Source organism: Phyllostomus discolor, chromosome 8 (assembly GCF_004126475.2).
Source record: "Phyllostomus discolor isolate MPI-MPIP mPhyDis1 chromosome 8, mPhyDis1.pri.v3, whole genome shotgun sequence".
Lineage (NCBI taxonomy): Eukaryota > Metazoa > Chordata > Mammalia > Chiroptera > Phyllostomidae > Phyllostomus > Phyllostomus discolor.
This window is the reverse complement of record NC_040910.2, coordinates 92,751,651-92,768,980: the sequence shown is the minus strand read 5'-3', so window position 1 is coordinate 92,768,980 and position 17,330 is coordinate 92,751,651. Positions and strand designations below refer to the sequence as shown.

General features: G+C 39.9%; 1 protein-coding gene across 3 annotated transcripts in view; it reads right to left on the bottom strand.

Moving 5' to 3' along the window:
- INTS2 (integrator complex subunit 2) overlaps positions 1 to 12,302 on the bottom strand; it is a 47,435-nt gene extending 35,133 nt beyond the window's left edge. Inside the window, exons 1-7 of one of the 3 annotated variants that reach the window (XM_036033597.1) lie at positions 12,213 to 12,302; positions 10,673 to 10,979; positions 9,873 to 10,011; positions 4,917 to 5,019; positions 3,648 to 3,761; positions 492 to 622; positions 78 to 251 (exon numbers count right to left, since the gene is read on the bottom strand). In XM_036033597.1, the coding sequence (XP_035889490.1) occupies positions 78 to 251; positions 492 to 622; positions 3,648 to 3,761; positions 4,917 to 5,019; positions 9,873 to 10,011; positions 10,673 to 10,979; positions 12,213 to 12,222 (978 nt within the window). In that variant the 5' untranslated portion in view covers positions 12,223 to 12,302. Of the gene's footprint in view, positions 1 to 77; positions 252 to 491; positions 623 to 3,647; positions 3,762 to 4,916; positions 5,020 to 9,872; positions 10,012 to 10,672; positions 10,980 to 11,928; positions 12,154 to 12,199 lie in introns of those variants that run through there. The other 2 variants (XM_028519364.2, XM_036033598.1) reach the window with 2 other exon arrangements.
- Positions 12,303 to 17,330: the final 5,028 nt, after the last annotated feature.

Sequence of the window (17,330 nt, the reverse complement as noted above, 5' to 3'; positions counted from 1 at the left end):
AAAAGTGTTTCTTCCTATTTCACAGATTGCCTAAATATCCTGATCTTTATTGGCCTATACAAGTATTTATCCCTCACCTGCTGTCCATTTCGGATAAAAGTTCCAAACCAAGTCCGGACTTTCGCATTTGTTCCAAGAAGCAAACCACTAACAAAACAAACCAAGTCACTCACTCCATCTTCATTGACTTCATTTTTAGTGTGATCCAATGTCAAAGCTACTCCAAGGCCTGGCAAATGACATTCTTCCACCTAACACAGCACAGAAAACAAATTAAACTCAGTTTCATAAGGAAAAGGGCCAGGATGCTTCAGAATATAAAGCCTCCAAAGTTTATAGGAAGGTGTTTCACAAAACATTAAAACCAAGAGAGGAAAGTAATACATCCAGTACATATAATTACAATTTTCTGCAACATTCTAAAACCATCTTGAGAAAAGTTCCTGGTCCTAATACAAAGCCTTTTGTCTCATAAAAATAAGATCTCTTACCACCATGCCTCGGACTTTGAGGGCCTGAGAAGGATTCATTTTACATAAGAAGCGTAAGGCGTCTGTCCTGCGTCTTCCTCCAAGACTTTCTTCATCTTGTCGTTCTCCATTTTTGATCAGGCCCCTACAGACTGAATAGTGAATGGCCTCTATCACTGTAAGCTTTGTAAGTAAAGCATTAGAAAAATATTTTCAGCCTTGAGAATCAATCAGTTACGCAGATTAGACGCTACAGAACAAAAGGATCGGGAAACCTGAAAGCATAGCAACAAAAACTGGCCAGTGAAAAGAGACAAAAAATGCACAGTGACCTGTGGGACAATATCAAGTAGTCAAACACACTTGTAATTGGAGTCCCAAAAAGAGAAAGAGAATAGAAGACAAAAATATATTTTCCAAATTTGATGAAAACTATAAACCAAGATACTCGATGAACTTCACTGATGAGAAAAATCTTAAAAGTAGCCAGAAGAAATAAACAAAGTAACCAGAAGATAAAAAGAAACATTATATACAGAGGAAGAGGGATAAAATTACCACAGAGAATAGAATGACATCTTTAAAGAGCTAAAGGAAAATGTCAAACTAAAATTTTATACCCAATGAAAATATCTTTCAAAAATAAAGGCAAAATGAGTTTTGGGGTTTTTTTCCAAGATAAAAATAAGCCCTGGCTGGTATGGCTCAGTGGATTGAGCACCAGTCTATGAACTGAAAGGTCCCTGGTTCAATCCCAGTCAGGACACATGCCTGGGTTGCGGGCCAGGTCCCCAGTTGGGGGAGTGTAAAAGGCAGCTAATCGATGTATCTGTCCTACATCAATATTTTTCTCCCTCTCTTTCTCCCTCCCTTCCCCTCTCTCTAAAAGTAAATAAATAACACCAAAAAAAAAAAACAAAACTGGAAAATTTGTTATCAGCAAACCTGAACTATCAGATATGTTTAAAAAAAGTTCTTCATGCTAAAGGGATATTATACCAGATGAAAATGGGTAACTACAAAAAGAAATGAAAAGCACCAAGAAATGGTAAATGTGTATAAAGAAAAAGAGTTTTTTTCTCTTTTGTCTGTAAAGTCTTTATGATATAATTACCACTTTAAAGCAAAAGTAGCAAAAATGTACTTTTATATATGCTGTATGCAAATGAGTTTTATAACACAGTTTTATAATACAGTTTTACTTTGTAGAAGTAAAATCTATTACAACAATGGCACAAAGGACAAGAGGCATAAATAGAAGTCTAGTACATTACATGTGAAGAGGTTTAAAATCATTTGAAAGTAGACTGCCAAAACTTAAAAATGAATACTGTAAACCCTACAAACATAAATAAACAAATAAATAAATGCAAAGAAAAAAATGAAAGAAGTATAGCTAATAAGACAGCAGTGAAGCCCTGGCTGGTGGATTGAGTGCAGGCTGCAAACCAAAGGGTTGCCAGTTTGATTCTCAGGGCACATGCCTGGGCTAGTATGGGGCGCTCGAGAGGCAACCACACATTGATATTATTCACCCTCTCATTCTCTTTCTTGTCCCCTCTGTCTAAAAGTAAATAAATAAAATCTTTTAAAAAAAAGTATGCTATATGAGTGTCTCTGAAACATATTTTCAAAAAAAAAAAGAGCAGTGAGATAAAATGTAATTGTAAAAAGTTTCAATCCAAATAAAAAAAGGAAAATGAAAAAATGGAAGGAACAAGTAGAAAACAAACAGCAAGATGACAGACTTAAATCTAACCACCACAATAATCACATTAAATCATCTACATAAATAATCTAAATAGGCCAATTCAAAAGGCAGATTGCCACTGAATTTTTTAAAAACCTACCTGTCCATAAAAAAACCCATCAACAAGAAACCCGCCTTAAATATAATGAAACAGACAGATTAAAAATTTTTTAATTGGAAAAACCTATATACCATGCAAATACTTAAGTGAAAGAAAACTGATACAGCTGTGTTAATTATCAGATAACATAGACTTGGGATAAAGAAGACCACTCCATAATGAAAAAGAAAAAGGCTCGCCCTGGCTGGCATAGCTCAGTGGATTGAGCGCGGGCTGGGAACCAAAGTGTCCCAGGTTCGATTCCCAGCCAGGGTACATTCCTGGGTTGCAGGCCATAACCCCCAGCAACCGCACATTGATGTTTCTCTCTCTCTCTCTCTCCCTCCCTTCCCTCCCTAAAAATAAATAAATAAAATATTTAAAAAAAAAAAAAAAAGGCTCGATTCATCAAAAAGCTACAACAATCCTAAATGTACATGGACCCAATAACAGCTTCAAAATGCATGAAGCAAAACTGTCAGCCTGAGAGGAGAAATACACAAACGCACCAATGTCTGCAGGCACCAACACCCTTCTCTCAGTGACTGATAGAAGAAGCACACAGAAAATCAGCAAGGACACAGCTTCCAAACAGCTTTCGCATATCATGTGATGTTCAATAAATCTCTCAGAAATATGAGGAAAATATTATCAATATCCCCACTTTACAGATGAGAAGTTAAATATCTTCATGGAAATCACACAGAGTACGTAACAAGCCCAGAAATTACAACCCCAAGTCCAATGCTTTTTCCTCTCTGGCTCCCAATTCACAAATTACCTTGCTCAATAAATGTTTTCATTTTTATATCATTCAGACCCAAATAATAATTCTCAATCACTAGTAGTTTGCAATAGATGTCAAAATTTCAGTTGATTTTTCTCAGTGTCCTCCCTACACTGCCCTGTGAACTGACAGCAAGAAGGCTGAAAAGCAAAGGTGTAACTGCTGGGCTCCCGACCACACACAGCGCGCACCGCGCACAGGTTGCTCTCGGACTATGGCACAGACGTGTCTTCTCTCCCCTTTGTTCCCTGAACATAAGATCGTATCTTCCAGTTCTTCGGTGCTTCTTGCTGTCCTATGACAGCACTGGCAACTAACGACAAACAAATTTTTGCTACATATTCGCTGTACTTAAATTGTTAATCTCAAAACAATTTAGAAATCTCTAAACTCAACATTTCTACAATTAGTACTCACTAATAAACTTCCAAAAGGTAAAATATCAAATAAAACCCCATAAGTATTTTTTAACAGCTCAAAAATAGGTCCTTACATGCCCAGGTAAATCTCTTCAGTATCCCATTTTTAAATCATATTTACCTTCATTGAAACTATCAGGAACATTGGCCACCAACAGACACAAGAACCAGGCACCGTTTCTGACATGCAGCAAGGCTTCGGCTACATCAACTATAGGAAGCAGGGAGGGGAGCTCTACGAGAAAACAAAGTCGACGCTACTACCAGGGAGTGATATTTCAGTGCATTATACATTAAACACCTTGATATTTTACTGATGACACTTAAGAGCACTTAAATTAAGGCATTTTATTTTCATAGTCTAGAGCTGAACTGTCCACTAGGACAGCCACCAACCACATGTGGCTATTTAAATTTAAATTAAATAAAGTGTAAAAACAGTTTAGTTCTTCAGTCATATCAGCCACATTCAAGTGACCCATAACCACACGTGGCCAGTGGCAACTGTATTACCACAACAGAGAACACTGCCACCGCTACAGTGCGGCAAAGAGTTATTTTCATTAAAATCTTCTTTGCATTTTTATCTGCCATATCTTTTTTTTTAACAGTAGTGTGTACACTGCCCCACTAGTGATATCAGATGGTCCACTGTGTGTAAATATAATGCTGGGGAATAGTGATTTTTAAAAATGAAATCCTGAAAAGGGCAGTTAAAGAAAAGAGACCAGGACTCTGGATGCCCGGGCGGAACTCGTGGCATCACTTGCAGGTGGGGTCCTGCCACTGTCCAGCATGGGGAGTGTGAACTGCTCCGTGTTCAGCCTGAGCTGGGTCTCCACTCTTTAAACAACAGGGTACCCCCAGAGCCTCCCAGGAGCCCCGCACTTGTGCCAGGCCCAGTGCGGATGGCTGCTCTACCCAGAGCTGTGTTTCCCAGGCCTCAGGGACCCACAATCCACTGGCCTGAGCCTCTCCAGGACCTGGAATGATAGACGAGCTGCCACCAAGCCCAGCCACTGCCAACCTTAAAATGTGACCGTACATACCTGTTACAAAACTAGCTCTCATCCCATCAGTCAGCTAATAATCTGAAATATTTTATTTTAATGTTTAACAAAAGTGGGATTATACTCTATGAACCATTTTGTTCTTTGCTTTTTTTGGTTTTAACATATTGTGAACATTTCCCAAAATCATTAAATTTTTTCGACTATACCATTTATTGGCTGTATAATATTCCATACTATGAAATATAATTTACTTAATCACTGTCCTACTATTACTCATTTTTGACTTAACCTTTTAAGGTACTTTCCATGTTAAGAAGTTATACAGTATCATTTAACAATAATGTATCTAAAATGTATCTTAGCACTCATCACAGTACCTGCTTGTAAAATACAAAGGACATCTGCAGCTTCCTCTAAATACACTGGACTCTCAAACAGTTCAGATGACTTGATGAAAAATTCTCCGCTGGACTCAGATACCTTTCATCAGAAAGAAAAGATGAACTATTAAATTCAGGTAATTAAATCCCATATTAATTTTATAATTATTTGTTGAGCTTACACACCATGTCTCTTAATATGTCATTAATATTTGTGTACTGTGTCTCTTTCTTGACTTCCGGCAAGATGGAGGAATAGGTGTACGCACCGTACCTCCTCGCACAACCAAGAACAGAACAACAATAATTTACAACAATGATTTGCAGTCATAATATCAGAACTGTCAGAGGATTTATCTAAATGGAAGTCGGACAGCCAAGAAGTTGAAGTAGACCCGTACATCCAGACTGGTAGGGGACGAGCGAGCGGGCGCAGGGCTGGCGCGGGTCGCAGGCGCGCATAGGTCAGGGGAAATTTGGCGCAAAATCGGCGCGACAGCAATCCGGGACGCAAGAGCTCAGCGGTGCAGCGGTGATCCCTGAGTACGCAAGCAGCGGCTGGGGGAATCAGTGGGGCAGCGATTGTGGACCAGAGCAGAGCTCACGGCCCAGAAGCCCAGGGAAGTGTCTGACTCCAGGAGAACAGAAGGGTTGCCATTGATCCCTCCAGTCCCCGCTCCCGCCCCACCCCCACATATAACGTCACAAGCTAGCGACTGGGGTGCCCAGCCCCGGGGAACACCTAAGGCTCCGCCCCCCACCGTAACAAGAGCGACCAGACCGGGGGAAAAATAAATAAATAAATAAGTAAAATAATAGGAGAGACAGGGAAAGACAGAAGACATGTTGCCAGCAGAACAGATCAGTCCCCCAGGACTCATCCTTTTGAGTGACCAAGAAATAGCCAATCTATCAAATGCACAGTTCAAAACACTGGTGATCAGGAAGCTCACGGAACTGGTTGATTTTGGATGCAAATTACATGAAAAAATGCAGATTACCATAAAAGGGATGCAGGAAGACACACGGAGGAGAGCCAATAGTGAAAGGAAGGAATCTGAGTCTCAAAACAACACAGTGGACCAGAAGGAAGATAGAATCAACCAAGCAGGAGAGCATGATGAAATAAGAATTCAAAAAATCGAAGAAAAGCTTAAGACCATCGAGGACACCTTTAAACGTTCCAACATCCGAATTATAGGGGTACCAGAAGGGGAGGACCAACAAGTGGAAAAGTTATTTGAACAAATAATAAAGGAGAACTTCCCCAATCTGGCAAAGGAAACAGTCTTCCAAGAAATCCAAGAAGCTCAGAGAGCCCCAAAGAAGTTGGACCCAAGAAGAAACACACCGAGGCACATCATAATTACATTAGCCAAGGTAAAAACGAAGGAAAGAATCCTAGAAGCAGCAAGAGATAAGGGGACAGTCACCTACAAAGGAGTTCCCATCAGACTGTCAGCTGATTTCTCCAAAGAGACCTTACAGGCAAGAAGGGGCTGGAAAGAAATATTCCAAGTCATGAAAGACAAGGACCTACATCCCAGATTGCTCTATCCAGCAAAGCTCTCATTTAGAATGGAAGAGAAGATAAAGTGCTTTTCAGATAAGGTCAAATTAAAGGAGTTCATCATCACCAAGCCCTTACTATATGAAATGCTAAAGGGACTTATCTAAGAAAAGAAGATAAAGAAAAGACATGTATAGTAAAAGGACAGCAAACTCACAATTATTAACAACCACACCTAAAGCAAAACCAAAAGAAACTAAGTAAACAACTAGAATAGGAACAGAGCCACAGAAATAGAGGGCACATGGCGGGGCTAGCAGTAGGGGTGGGAGGAGGAGAGAGGGGGAAAAGGTATAGAGAATAAGTAGCATAGAATGTAGGTTGAAAATAGATAGGGGGAGGGCAAGAATAGTATGGGAAATGTAGAAGCTAAAGAACTCATAAGTATGACACATGGACATGGACTAAAGGGGGGGAATGTGGGTGGGAGAGGGGGCACAGGGTGGAGGGGAGTGAAGGGGGAAATGGGACAACTGTAATAGCATAATCAATAAAATATATTAAAAAAAAATATTTGTGTACTGCATCAGGCCCTGGCCAGGTTCCTCAGTTGGTTAGAGCATCATCCCGATGCAACAAGGTTGCAGGTCTGATCCCCGGTCAGGGCACATACAAGAATCAACCAGTGGATGCATAAATAAGTGAAACAACAAATCAGTGTTCTCTCTCAAAAAAATTAATAAAAAATTTTTTAACTTAAAATATATATGCCCTGGCTGGTGTGGATCAGTGGATTGAGTGCAGGCCTGTGGATGAAAAGCACTGTCGGTTAGATTCCCAGTTTGGGCTCATGCCTGGGGTGCAGGCCAGGTCCCCAGTAGGGGGCGCATGACAAGCAACCACATGTTGATATTTGTCTCCCTCTCTTTCTCCCTCCCTTCCCCTCTCTAAAATAAATACAATCTTTTAAAAAAATAAATAAATAATAGAAAAATAAAGTGTGTATATATATTTACTGTATCAGAATATGTAGTATTCCATTAAGTTGAACCAATTTAACCAATTGGCAGTCACATTAATTATTCAGACATGGTATATAGGTCTCAATAATTTATGTGTATATAAATATTTGGAGATATCTGGAATTAAAGATAAGGGAAACCAAAGAAATTGACTAGAAATGCTACCTACATTAAGTTGTAGCTGAAAAAAAGGCAAAAAAACTGTAAACTTAAAGCAGTATAACAAATATAAATTCATGTTCAATTCCAAATGAACTAGGAAAAAAACAAAGAATAAAAAGTTAATAAAAATACTAAGTTTTTAAAAATTTTCCTATTGTAGTTTCATCACCACATTTCCCACATGCTGAAGAGTGCTGAGCTGAAAAGTTGGGGACCCCCCATGAGAGAAGGGGCAATTATTTTATTAGAGCAATCAAGTGAGGCCAGAGAAAAAGATGTGGGGAAAATATTGGCTAAAATTAAAGACTTTCAGTACAGTATAAAAGAGTAGAAGAAAATAATAGTGATTGAAAGAAATTTTTTAAATATTTGTAACCTATCCTAAAAAACTACCTAAAACAGCACCCTGGCTGGCATAGCTTAGTGGATTGAGCGCAGGCTGCGAACCAAAGTGTCACAGGTTCGATTCCCAGCCAGGGTACATGCCTGGGTTGCAGGCTATAACCCCCAACACCCGCACATTGATGTTTCTCTCTCTCCCTCTCCCTTCCTTCCCTCTCTAAAAATAAATAAATAAAATCTTTAAAAAAAAAAACTACCTAAAACAGATGAACACCCCCCCACCCCTCACCAAGTATTTTATTTAAAACCATAATTTAGTTTTTTTCTCACAATTTATAAAACTAAACTTTATTTATTATAAGTGACCTTGAAATTCTAACAGTAAATAACTTTTTAAAATTTTATTTATTTATTTTTAGAGAGGGGGCAAGGGAGGGATAAAGGGAGGGAGAGAAACATTGACGTGTGAGAGATACATCCATTGGTTGCCCCTCACGCACCCCCAACTGGGCACCCAGCCCTCAACACAGTTATGTGCCCTGGCTGGGAATCAAACTGGCAACCCTTTGGGTCACAGGCCAGCACTCAGTCCACTGAGCCACACCCACCAAGGCGAACATAACTTTTCCTCTAAAATTCTGGGCCTCATCTCATTTAAGCCGTCTTAGTATGAAGAGCCCATTTAGTTCTTTACGTGGTAGACCTCTGACATTCACAAATTTAAAATTTAGAGTTTCAACTAACCATAATTTTACCCAAGAGTCCATGACCTAAAATAATATATCATTTTGGTGAAATGAGAAGTTGAACAGTCTTCATTACCGCGTGGAACAATTCAGTCATCTGATGAGTGAGGATAGCCAACCACCCTACATCGATACAGCTCTGACATTCCCTACGCGCTGCTATGTAGCAGGTAGTCAGAGCTCATTCGGTGTCTGAAGGAACTGTGTACATTTTTCAGCTATACAACACATTTTATGGGAGAAACTGTATCCTTTAAAAGTATTATCAAATTTGGTAATCTTATGTATGAAGAAGCCATTGTAGGAACTCCATACTAAAAAAATTCCTATGATGGAAAATACAGAATACGCATAAAGGAAAGAAAACAGTAATAAGAGAAAGAAAGCCGTTAAGGCAGGCATTCATCCTTTTAAGCCTTAGAGTGGCAAACACGTAACAAATAGAAATATGTGTAGAAGAGGACGCTTCCTGTCTGCTTTCTTGCCTCTTTTTTTACCTCTATATGTAGACATCAAATCATGCACATTTTGAGCTGTGATTAAAATAAATGTACCTTTGACCCAGCAATTCCATTGCTGGGATTATACCCTACGAATCCTGAAACACCAATTCAAAAGAACCTATGCACCCAATGTTCATAGCAGCACAATTTACAATAGCCAAGTGCTGGAAACAGCCTAAGTGCCCATCAGTAAATGAGTGGATTAAAAAACTATGGTACATTTACATGATGGAACACTACACAGCAGAAAGGAAGAAGGAGCTCCTACCCTTCATGACAGGATGGGTGGAACTGGAGAGCATTATGCTAAGCGAAGTAAGCCAGGAGGTGATAGACAAATACCATATGATCTCACCTATAAGTGGAACCTAGTCAACAAAACAAACAAGCAAAATAGAACCAGAGACATGGAAATAAAGAACAAACTGACAGCAACCAAGGGGGAGGGGAGAGGGGGGTAACAGGGCAAAGAAGGGGAAGGGTCATCAGGAACATATATAAAGGACCCACCAACAAAGACACGGGGTGGCTGGTAAGGAGGGAGGGAGAATTGAATGTGGGAGGTGGGGGTGGGTAGGGTGGGAGAGTAATGGGGAAAGTGGGGACAATTGTAACTCCACAACAATAAAAAAAGTTACAGTAGGTTTAAAAAAATAAAATAAATGTACCTTGTTCATAATTGCCAACAGCTCACTAAGCACAAGACGCAATCGACGAGGTGAATCACTGTGTTCAAACTCTAACGTCAGACCGTGCTGAAGCTGTGACACCAGGATGCTCTCTCCAGTGCCTCCTCCAAGTTTATGCCTAAAAAAGTACAAACGTGTAGAATAGCAATTAAGAGAACAGTGGCATAGAAACGATAGCAGAAAAGTTACCTTTTATTGAAATAATCTACAAAAGAATGTATGGATTCTTTTCATACATTTCACGAATGTATTACTTCTGAAATACTATTTAGTTTGTCTCTTTCAGGAATTCACAACCAATGGAAAGACTCCATCATAAATGATAGGTAACACCCACTTCCACTAACAACAGTGGCTCACTACTGGATTCACAACAAGCAGGGAAAAATAAAACATCTGCCCAGAATTTGGGGGAATCAATGTAAGCTTTAAAAAACGTCTCAGCTGATTCCAATAAATCTTTCTACTGGAGGGGACCTTACCCTACCCAGTTCCCACCAAGAGTAACTGGCCTAATCAGTTTAGCCCAAATACATTAGTGTATATATAGTCAAACTTCTCTATGCAACATTTTATAATATGGAATTCAAAATAATTTTAATTATAAATAGAAAAAAAACTAAGTAAAATGCTCCCCAAAGTTTAGGCTCTCAATGTTCTCTTTCCTGGAGAAGTATATCCAGTGAAAGCCCAAAAAGCTCCAAGAAATATTTGATTCCTTCTTCTTTGGCCAATCCAAGTAAATATCCCAATGCACATATTGTGTAACATAACATTACCTAAGCTGCTGTTCTTTGCTGGCATCCTGTTCCAAGGCATGAAAGTCCACAGACAATAACGCGACAATGGAGTTGACAGCTTCCACTCCAGAGAGAAGGCGAAGGATGAGTTTTTTATCCTGGGCCCAGCTTTGGCTCTGGTCAGCAGGGGCACAAAGCGCCATCCGCACCAAGCAGGGCAAGAGAAGTCTTAATTCTGGATCACTTAATGATGCCAAACGCACAACATCCACCTTCTGCATTGCCTCAAAAGCAAAAGGACTTACAAACTGGAGGCTTGTACACTCAGTCATTATCACCGCTGATCCTAATGATAAAAACAAGTAAAAGCAGGGGTGTAACACCCACATTCGAGCACCCCTCTTTTTAAATACCCTGGAAAATGTGGTCTATCTGTAATAAGCCCCTATGATGACAATGGGTTCCCAGCATAATTAAAGTCTCCCTATGTTTCTACTGCTATCTGGCAAATGAGAAAGAAAACAGTTTATTAATGTCTCTTCTAGCCTTAGGGACCTCCTGTCCTAATACTCTTATTCTGCAAAGGAATATGAAGTAGAGAGATTAAGTAAGAAGTCCATGGGACTTCTAGTTAGCAGCAAAAGCCAAGGCTGAATCCTCATCTACTATACCCCAGTCCAAGGCTTTCTCCATTACACCAGTCACATGAATGCCATAAGGTAAAATAAAAATAAATGAATGGCATAGTAAAAGAATGCTCCTCTTCTGCGCCTCCTTAGTTTCACATGACTGCCCAACCTATGTAAAGAATGGTAGGCTTCTCTTTCCACCCTCCAAAAGCCAGCACTTGTAATCTCCTTGGCAGTCAAAATCAATGCCAGATTCAGAACTCTGGAGGCTTTAATACTATCCTATATACTCTGGGTTTAATAATAATAATAATAATAATAATAATAATAATACCCAGCTATAGGAGAATGATGAGTCCCACTTGGGCACTTCTCTGTCCTCAGGAGCAATGAGGAGGAAAAAAAAAAAAAAAAAAAACAGGGACCAGTGAGCCAATGCCATCATGGGTAACAGTCTGTGGACAGAAACGCCGCTTTGCTTTTAGGCAAGAGGAGTTGGCCTTTTAACACAGGGGCGGGCTGAAGGAGCAGAGGTGCCCTGTGCACTCATAGGTCTCGCCCCTGGGGTAACGACAACCAACCAGTCCCTCTGGCTGCGAAGAGTCAGGCGGGGTGCAGACAGGGACGGGGTAACGCGCTGAGGCCTGAGAAGCGGAAGCTTCGTACCTGAAGATCTACCCTCCAACCTCCCGGGACCCCACCCGGATTCCGCGTCCCAAAGGCGGAGCGCGGTAGAAATAGACAGCGCGGTCCGAAATTGGGCCTAGGCGATAACCTGGATTCCCAGACCCTAGCTGTGCCCCGAGTCGACCCGAGCACCAAGAAGCCTGACGCCAGGACCAATCAGGTCAGCGGTGCGATGAGGGCTGGACGGGGACAGCGCACCAGGGCCGAACCCAGACTGAAGGGAACAGAAAGCGGAGGAGAGTGTTTCAACCTGCACCCAGCACCTTCATTCATCCCCAGCGTCTGGCTCCCGTCGGCCACCGTACTGGATTGAAGGGAAGAGTGGTTGTGAGAGGAAACCCAGGGACGTCGGCACTGATGCAACGGTGCGCGTGCGCGGCCCCGCCCCTTCCTCCCCCGCTGTTTGCCCCGCCCACTCTCACCTCCGAAGTGTGTTTTTGGAACTGTGTCGGGAGTGCATTTTCCTCACCCTAACCGCTGTCATTAAGCCCTTTTGAGCTGCAGTTTCGTCTTTACAGGATTATGCTGGCATTCAAATGACTTAACGTAGGTAAAATGAATGTTATAGTTATCCCCATTATTCTTTGGCCGGAACAGACTGTACTCTTCTTTCCATCTCAGCCTGAGCCCTCTCTGAACCAAAGTTCTGGAATCCTAGGATTTGTAAGAGAATTTAAAAAGTAATCTAATCACGAGCCTTCTTTCGTTCTCGACCTCACACACGGTAGTTAAAGGTCTTCATTTCAGGTTTCTTAAGTTAGGGTCAGTGGATCGTTAGAGCGCAATGGATGGAGCTTCGGGAATTCTCTCTGCAGTCTGCAGAAATTTTCAGTGCTTGTTAGGTCCGGAAAGAGGGTCCAAAATTTCAACTTCTCAAAGGGGTCCGATCACCCAGAAAAGATGAAGAACCACTACCCTCTATATTATTCACACTTTTTGTAGTACCTGGTTCAATCGTAGCGTATTTAGTTAGCACCTTCCGTTTACAAAACATTGTGCTAGGAGCTGGAAACAAAAATATTTGACAGAGACGGTGTTTCATACTTAACAGTTTCCAAGGCTTTGACAAAGGGATGATCTCTTTAAAAACAAGGTCTGCTTTCATATGAAAAATCAGCAAAGAAGAGAATGAATGTGTGTCGAAGCGTTTCTTTTTTCCACCTGACGCACAGTAATACATTTCGAATTATGTCTCAGAACACATGCATATATACCCAGTTTTAAATGGAAACATACATCTTATGAAACAATACACATACTACATGTTATGTATTCCAAGTTATCAGTCACTGCACACAAATTGACTTCACAACTGTACAATATTGTTATTTTTAAGCTGATATTTATTAAAGACTTATTGAACACTTGCTAGGCACTGTGCTTCATATCTATTACCTGATTTAATTCTCTGAGATAATAATATTCTCCGTTTTTAAGTCTTGGAAATTGAGATTGAGAGAGGTTAAAAAATTGAATTTCCTTGGATGTTTATTTAGCAGGAAGAGTATGAAGGGGGTATCCAAACACCGACTTGGGGGATGAATAGAGAAGGTATATGTGAACTGATTTTTAAGATCTCTTCCAGCTCTGTTTATGATCCTGAAACCATCAATGGAGGAACAACATGCAGATCCATCTTGATCAACAGAAAACAGCAGATCATGTCTAGCCTCAATAAGATAGCTGGAGTGTAATGGAGATCAGTGCAGACACTTATCTTCCTCCAAGTCCCCTTTTTTCTTCTTTCAATCCTTCTCTCAGTTAATTATCACCACCACCCAGAGTTGCTCAAGCCAGAAACCTGGAAGTCATCCGAGACTCCAGCCTCTTCCCCTCATATCACCTAGTCAGCAAGTCTTTTCAAAGCTATGTTGTAATGTTTGCCCATGAAATCATTTTGACAATCATATGGAAATGCAGACACCCTGGTGAAAAAAAGACTTACTCATGAACTTTTGAGTTTTAGAGCTGCGTCCTCTGAGTCCGATTATCTTACTATACTACAATCAATTTAGAGAAACTGCAGCTCACATATTTAACTAGGCAGATTCAGGGATTTATAGAATGGTAAATAATGCTACAAATGAATCCATTTAGTTGCCTATAAACCACAAAACCTTTGATTATCAGTGGAGTATCTTATATATTTATGGTTTACCCTTTTGTAATTATAAAATTTTTTTAATTGTTGTTCAAGTACAGTTTTCTGCCTTTTACCCCCATCCCAGCCCACCCCCCATTGTAAAATTTTTAAGGAAATACTTTTTAAAGACCAATGTAGCACTGAAGCTCATTACCATTTCTCTTCACCAAAAGTCATAGATTCTGTGGTGACTTTCTCCACATTTTTAACATGTCTGAAATTGTGATGCCTTAACATCAATAGTGCTAAATTGTACTTGGCAGCATTTTTTACTTTTAGTGTACATGAACTTGTGATGTCTTATGGTTGCTGGTGTCTTAGATCTGATTAAACCTGCAGTGTATGTAGTCCCTATACTTGAGGTAGAAAGAGAAGACACATTCCTGGAGAGGTAAGCTTTCTCCTCTGACTGGCTTGCTTTGAATTACTCTTTTCTACTTTAATTCTCAGACTGGGGAAAATAAAAAAAAGAGAAAAAGACCTTACCTACTGTTTCAGGAATAGTAGGTGCTTTTATGTAGGTTATTGCCGAGTAAATGAACTTCAAGAAGTTAGAAGACCTAGGTAAAGGAGGATCAATGTTCTTTGGAAATAGAGTCACGGAATTTCAGAAGGAAAAGAATCTCGGGAGACACTGAGCTCCAATTTTCTCAACATAACACTTTACAAGTAATTATCCTCTTCAGTGTGCCTTTTAGAAATCTTGTAAGATTTCTTCCATTGTTTCAGCCCTTGAGATGTTTTGGACTCCTTTTTTACATTGGCTTCTGCTTTGATTATACAGATCATATCTTCATTGATTTTGTGGATTAATGTTGAAGAGAATAGGACCTAGCCAAGGTTCTACAGTATAACATTAGAGATGTCCCTCCAGGTTGACATAGCCTCCACCAATCAAGCCTTTCCGGTTATGATTTTTAACCAGTTATTAACCCAACTCTTTTATTAACCAATGTCAATCCAATTAATTCAATACTAAATAAATAAGTCACCCCAACTACTAAAACACTTCCCTGCTTGGGGGTAGTGTTGATTTTCCTCAAGGTAAGATCAGACGAGATCAGGCGCATTCAGGGTGGTATGGCCGTAGACCCTCAAGGTAACATCAAAAGACAGTTTTCCGTGGTCTGACATTTAACTCTAGTCTGAACTCGGACCAAACCCCACCACAGTGCCTCCACTTTATCTTCAGCTGCTTGTTTCCCAACTCCTTCTTGGTGTTCATGGGTCTTCTCCCCACCATTCCTTCTGTCTGGAATATCTTTTATTCTCCTTCCTTATGCAGTAACTCCTATGTATATATCCTTTGGTAGAAGTGGTCTCTTGCTAAGAAATCTTTCCCTGTCTCTTCATTAGATTCAAGTAACCCCTTCCTCTTTGATGCTCCCAAGCCACCCTTTGCTTTCCTTCCATCATAGTACTTGATGCAGCACACTACAATTGTTAGAACTTGACTGTCTCTCCCACCAGAAAGAAGTGCTCACTTTGAATGCAAGAAACTATTTTTGCCCTTGGTGCCATATAGCACTTAATATTGGTTTGTTGAATTAATGATTTAAGCATAAGAATGCCATAAAATCTTAATAACCTGCTGAGTATGCATTTCTACAATCAGTTCATCAGTGCTGTCAAAATAAACTGTAGAGATTGATTTCAGCCACTTCCTCTTGTATAAGCACTGCACTGTTATTCATCACTTTAGAGGGCTGATCAAACTAATTATGTTTAGTCAAGCATGTTTCTTGGTAGACAGAGGGCTTAAGGTCAAAGTTTTTGTATCTCATAACTAGTGTAGAGATAGATAATCGAATTAGTTTACTCAATAGTGCTTTAGTGAAACTGCTGGTTTCTAATGCTTTTGTTTAGTAAGTGAAGTAATTTTGTTAGTAGTTTCTAGGACCTTTTTAAAACTATAAAAACTGGGAAAGTTATGCATTTCCATTTTTCTAGCACCTTTCAGTTTTCCCCCAGCATTTCTGAAATCTTATCTGCAAGTTCTTTCAGCAACCAGAATGTAATTCATTTGGATTTGGAGATTTTAAATCAGTTAACTATCTCAGATTTTAATTGCATCATATGCATATTTTAGATCTCAAAGACCCTTTAAGCTTATTTCTTTTTATTGGGGGTAGGTTGGGACAGAAGGGAGATAAAGGTTAAGTACTAAACACTCTACTCTTTCTCATATACCTTTGCTCTTGCCAGAAGTATACTTAAAAATCCTTGTTGCTGTAAGCATTTTTTTTCTCTTGCAAACCTTAGTTCATTTTGGATGTGACTCTTCCAGAGTACATAGGTATTTTATCAATCATTCCTTACAATTTGTATTTTACAAATTTCAAAATGGCTTTTGCAATTTCCTTTGAGGCTCACAAAGCTCATTAGGAAGACCTGATCTGAAGCAAGGGTTTACATGGAAGTTTGGGGGAGCCCTCCAGGCAAGAATAACCACTGGGCTTTCAAACAACTCAATGACTAAGAGGCTAAGAGGCCCATTCTGAGGCTTGTGGAGAAGGAGGCAGGGAGCAGGTCACATATGACTTGGCGTGTATCTTCAGAGCAAGCAGCAGCCATGAAAGGTTTTAAGCTATCAGGAACACACTGAAGTAGAGACCAAATTAGGAGTACGTTGCAGTGGCCCACCCAGATAAAGTTTTTATCTAATATCTATATGGCATTGGATAATGCTAATTTAGACTAAGGTCAGGCCAGAAAAGGTAGAAACGAACATAACTGAAGTACACAAGACAGTTTTTGATGACTACAAGGAAAAGTTTGTGGTTTGTACAACTGAATAGATGGTAGTGCCATTCACAGTTACACTATTAAGGACTAGGTGGTTTTTGTTAAGATTGTTGGTCGAAAATACAGATTTACTCAAGAAAACAAACAAACAAAGAGAACAGAACTGCATTCTGAATGCAAGCCTGTAAAATACTACATGGTTTAGGCATTATTTAAATGTATCAGTTAAAATTATTTTTTTCCCCTCTGGTAGGTAGTGGCAAAATAAGGAAGTCTTTAAAACATCAACCTTTTAACTTCACAACAGGTCATTCTTGACACAGTTCTGTTGGTTGGTCTGGAAGAAAACATAAAACTACCCCCAAATAATGAGTTTCTATCAATCTGAAACAGACTTTTTAGTCATAGCTGCAGACTGTGAATAAGAGTTCTTCAGTTTTCAGCCCAGGATTGATAACTCTCCTAGAGTATAAACAGAGAGATATTGAAAACT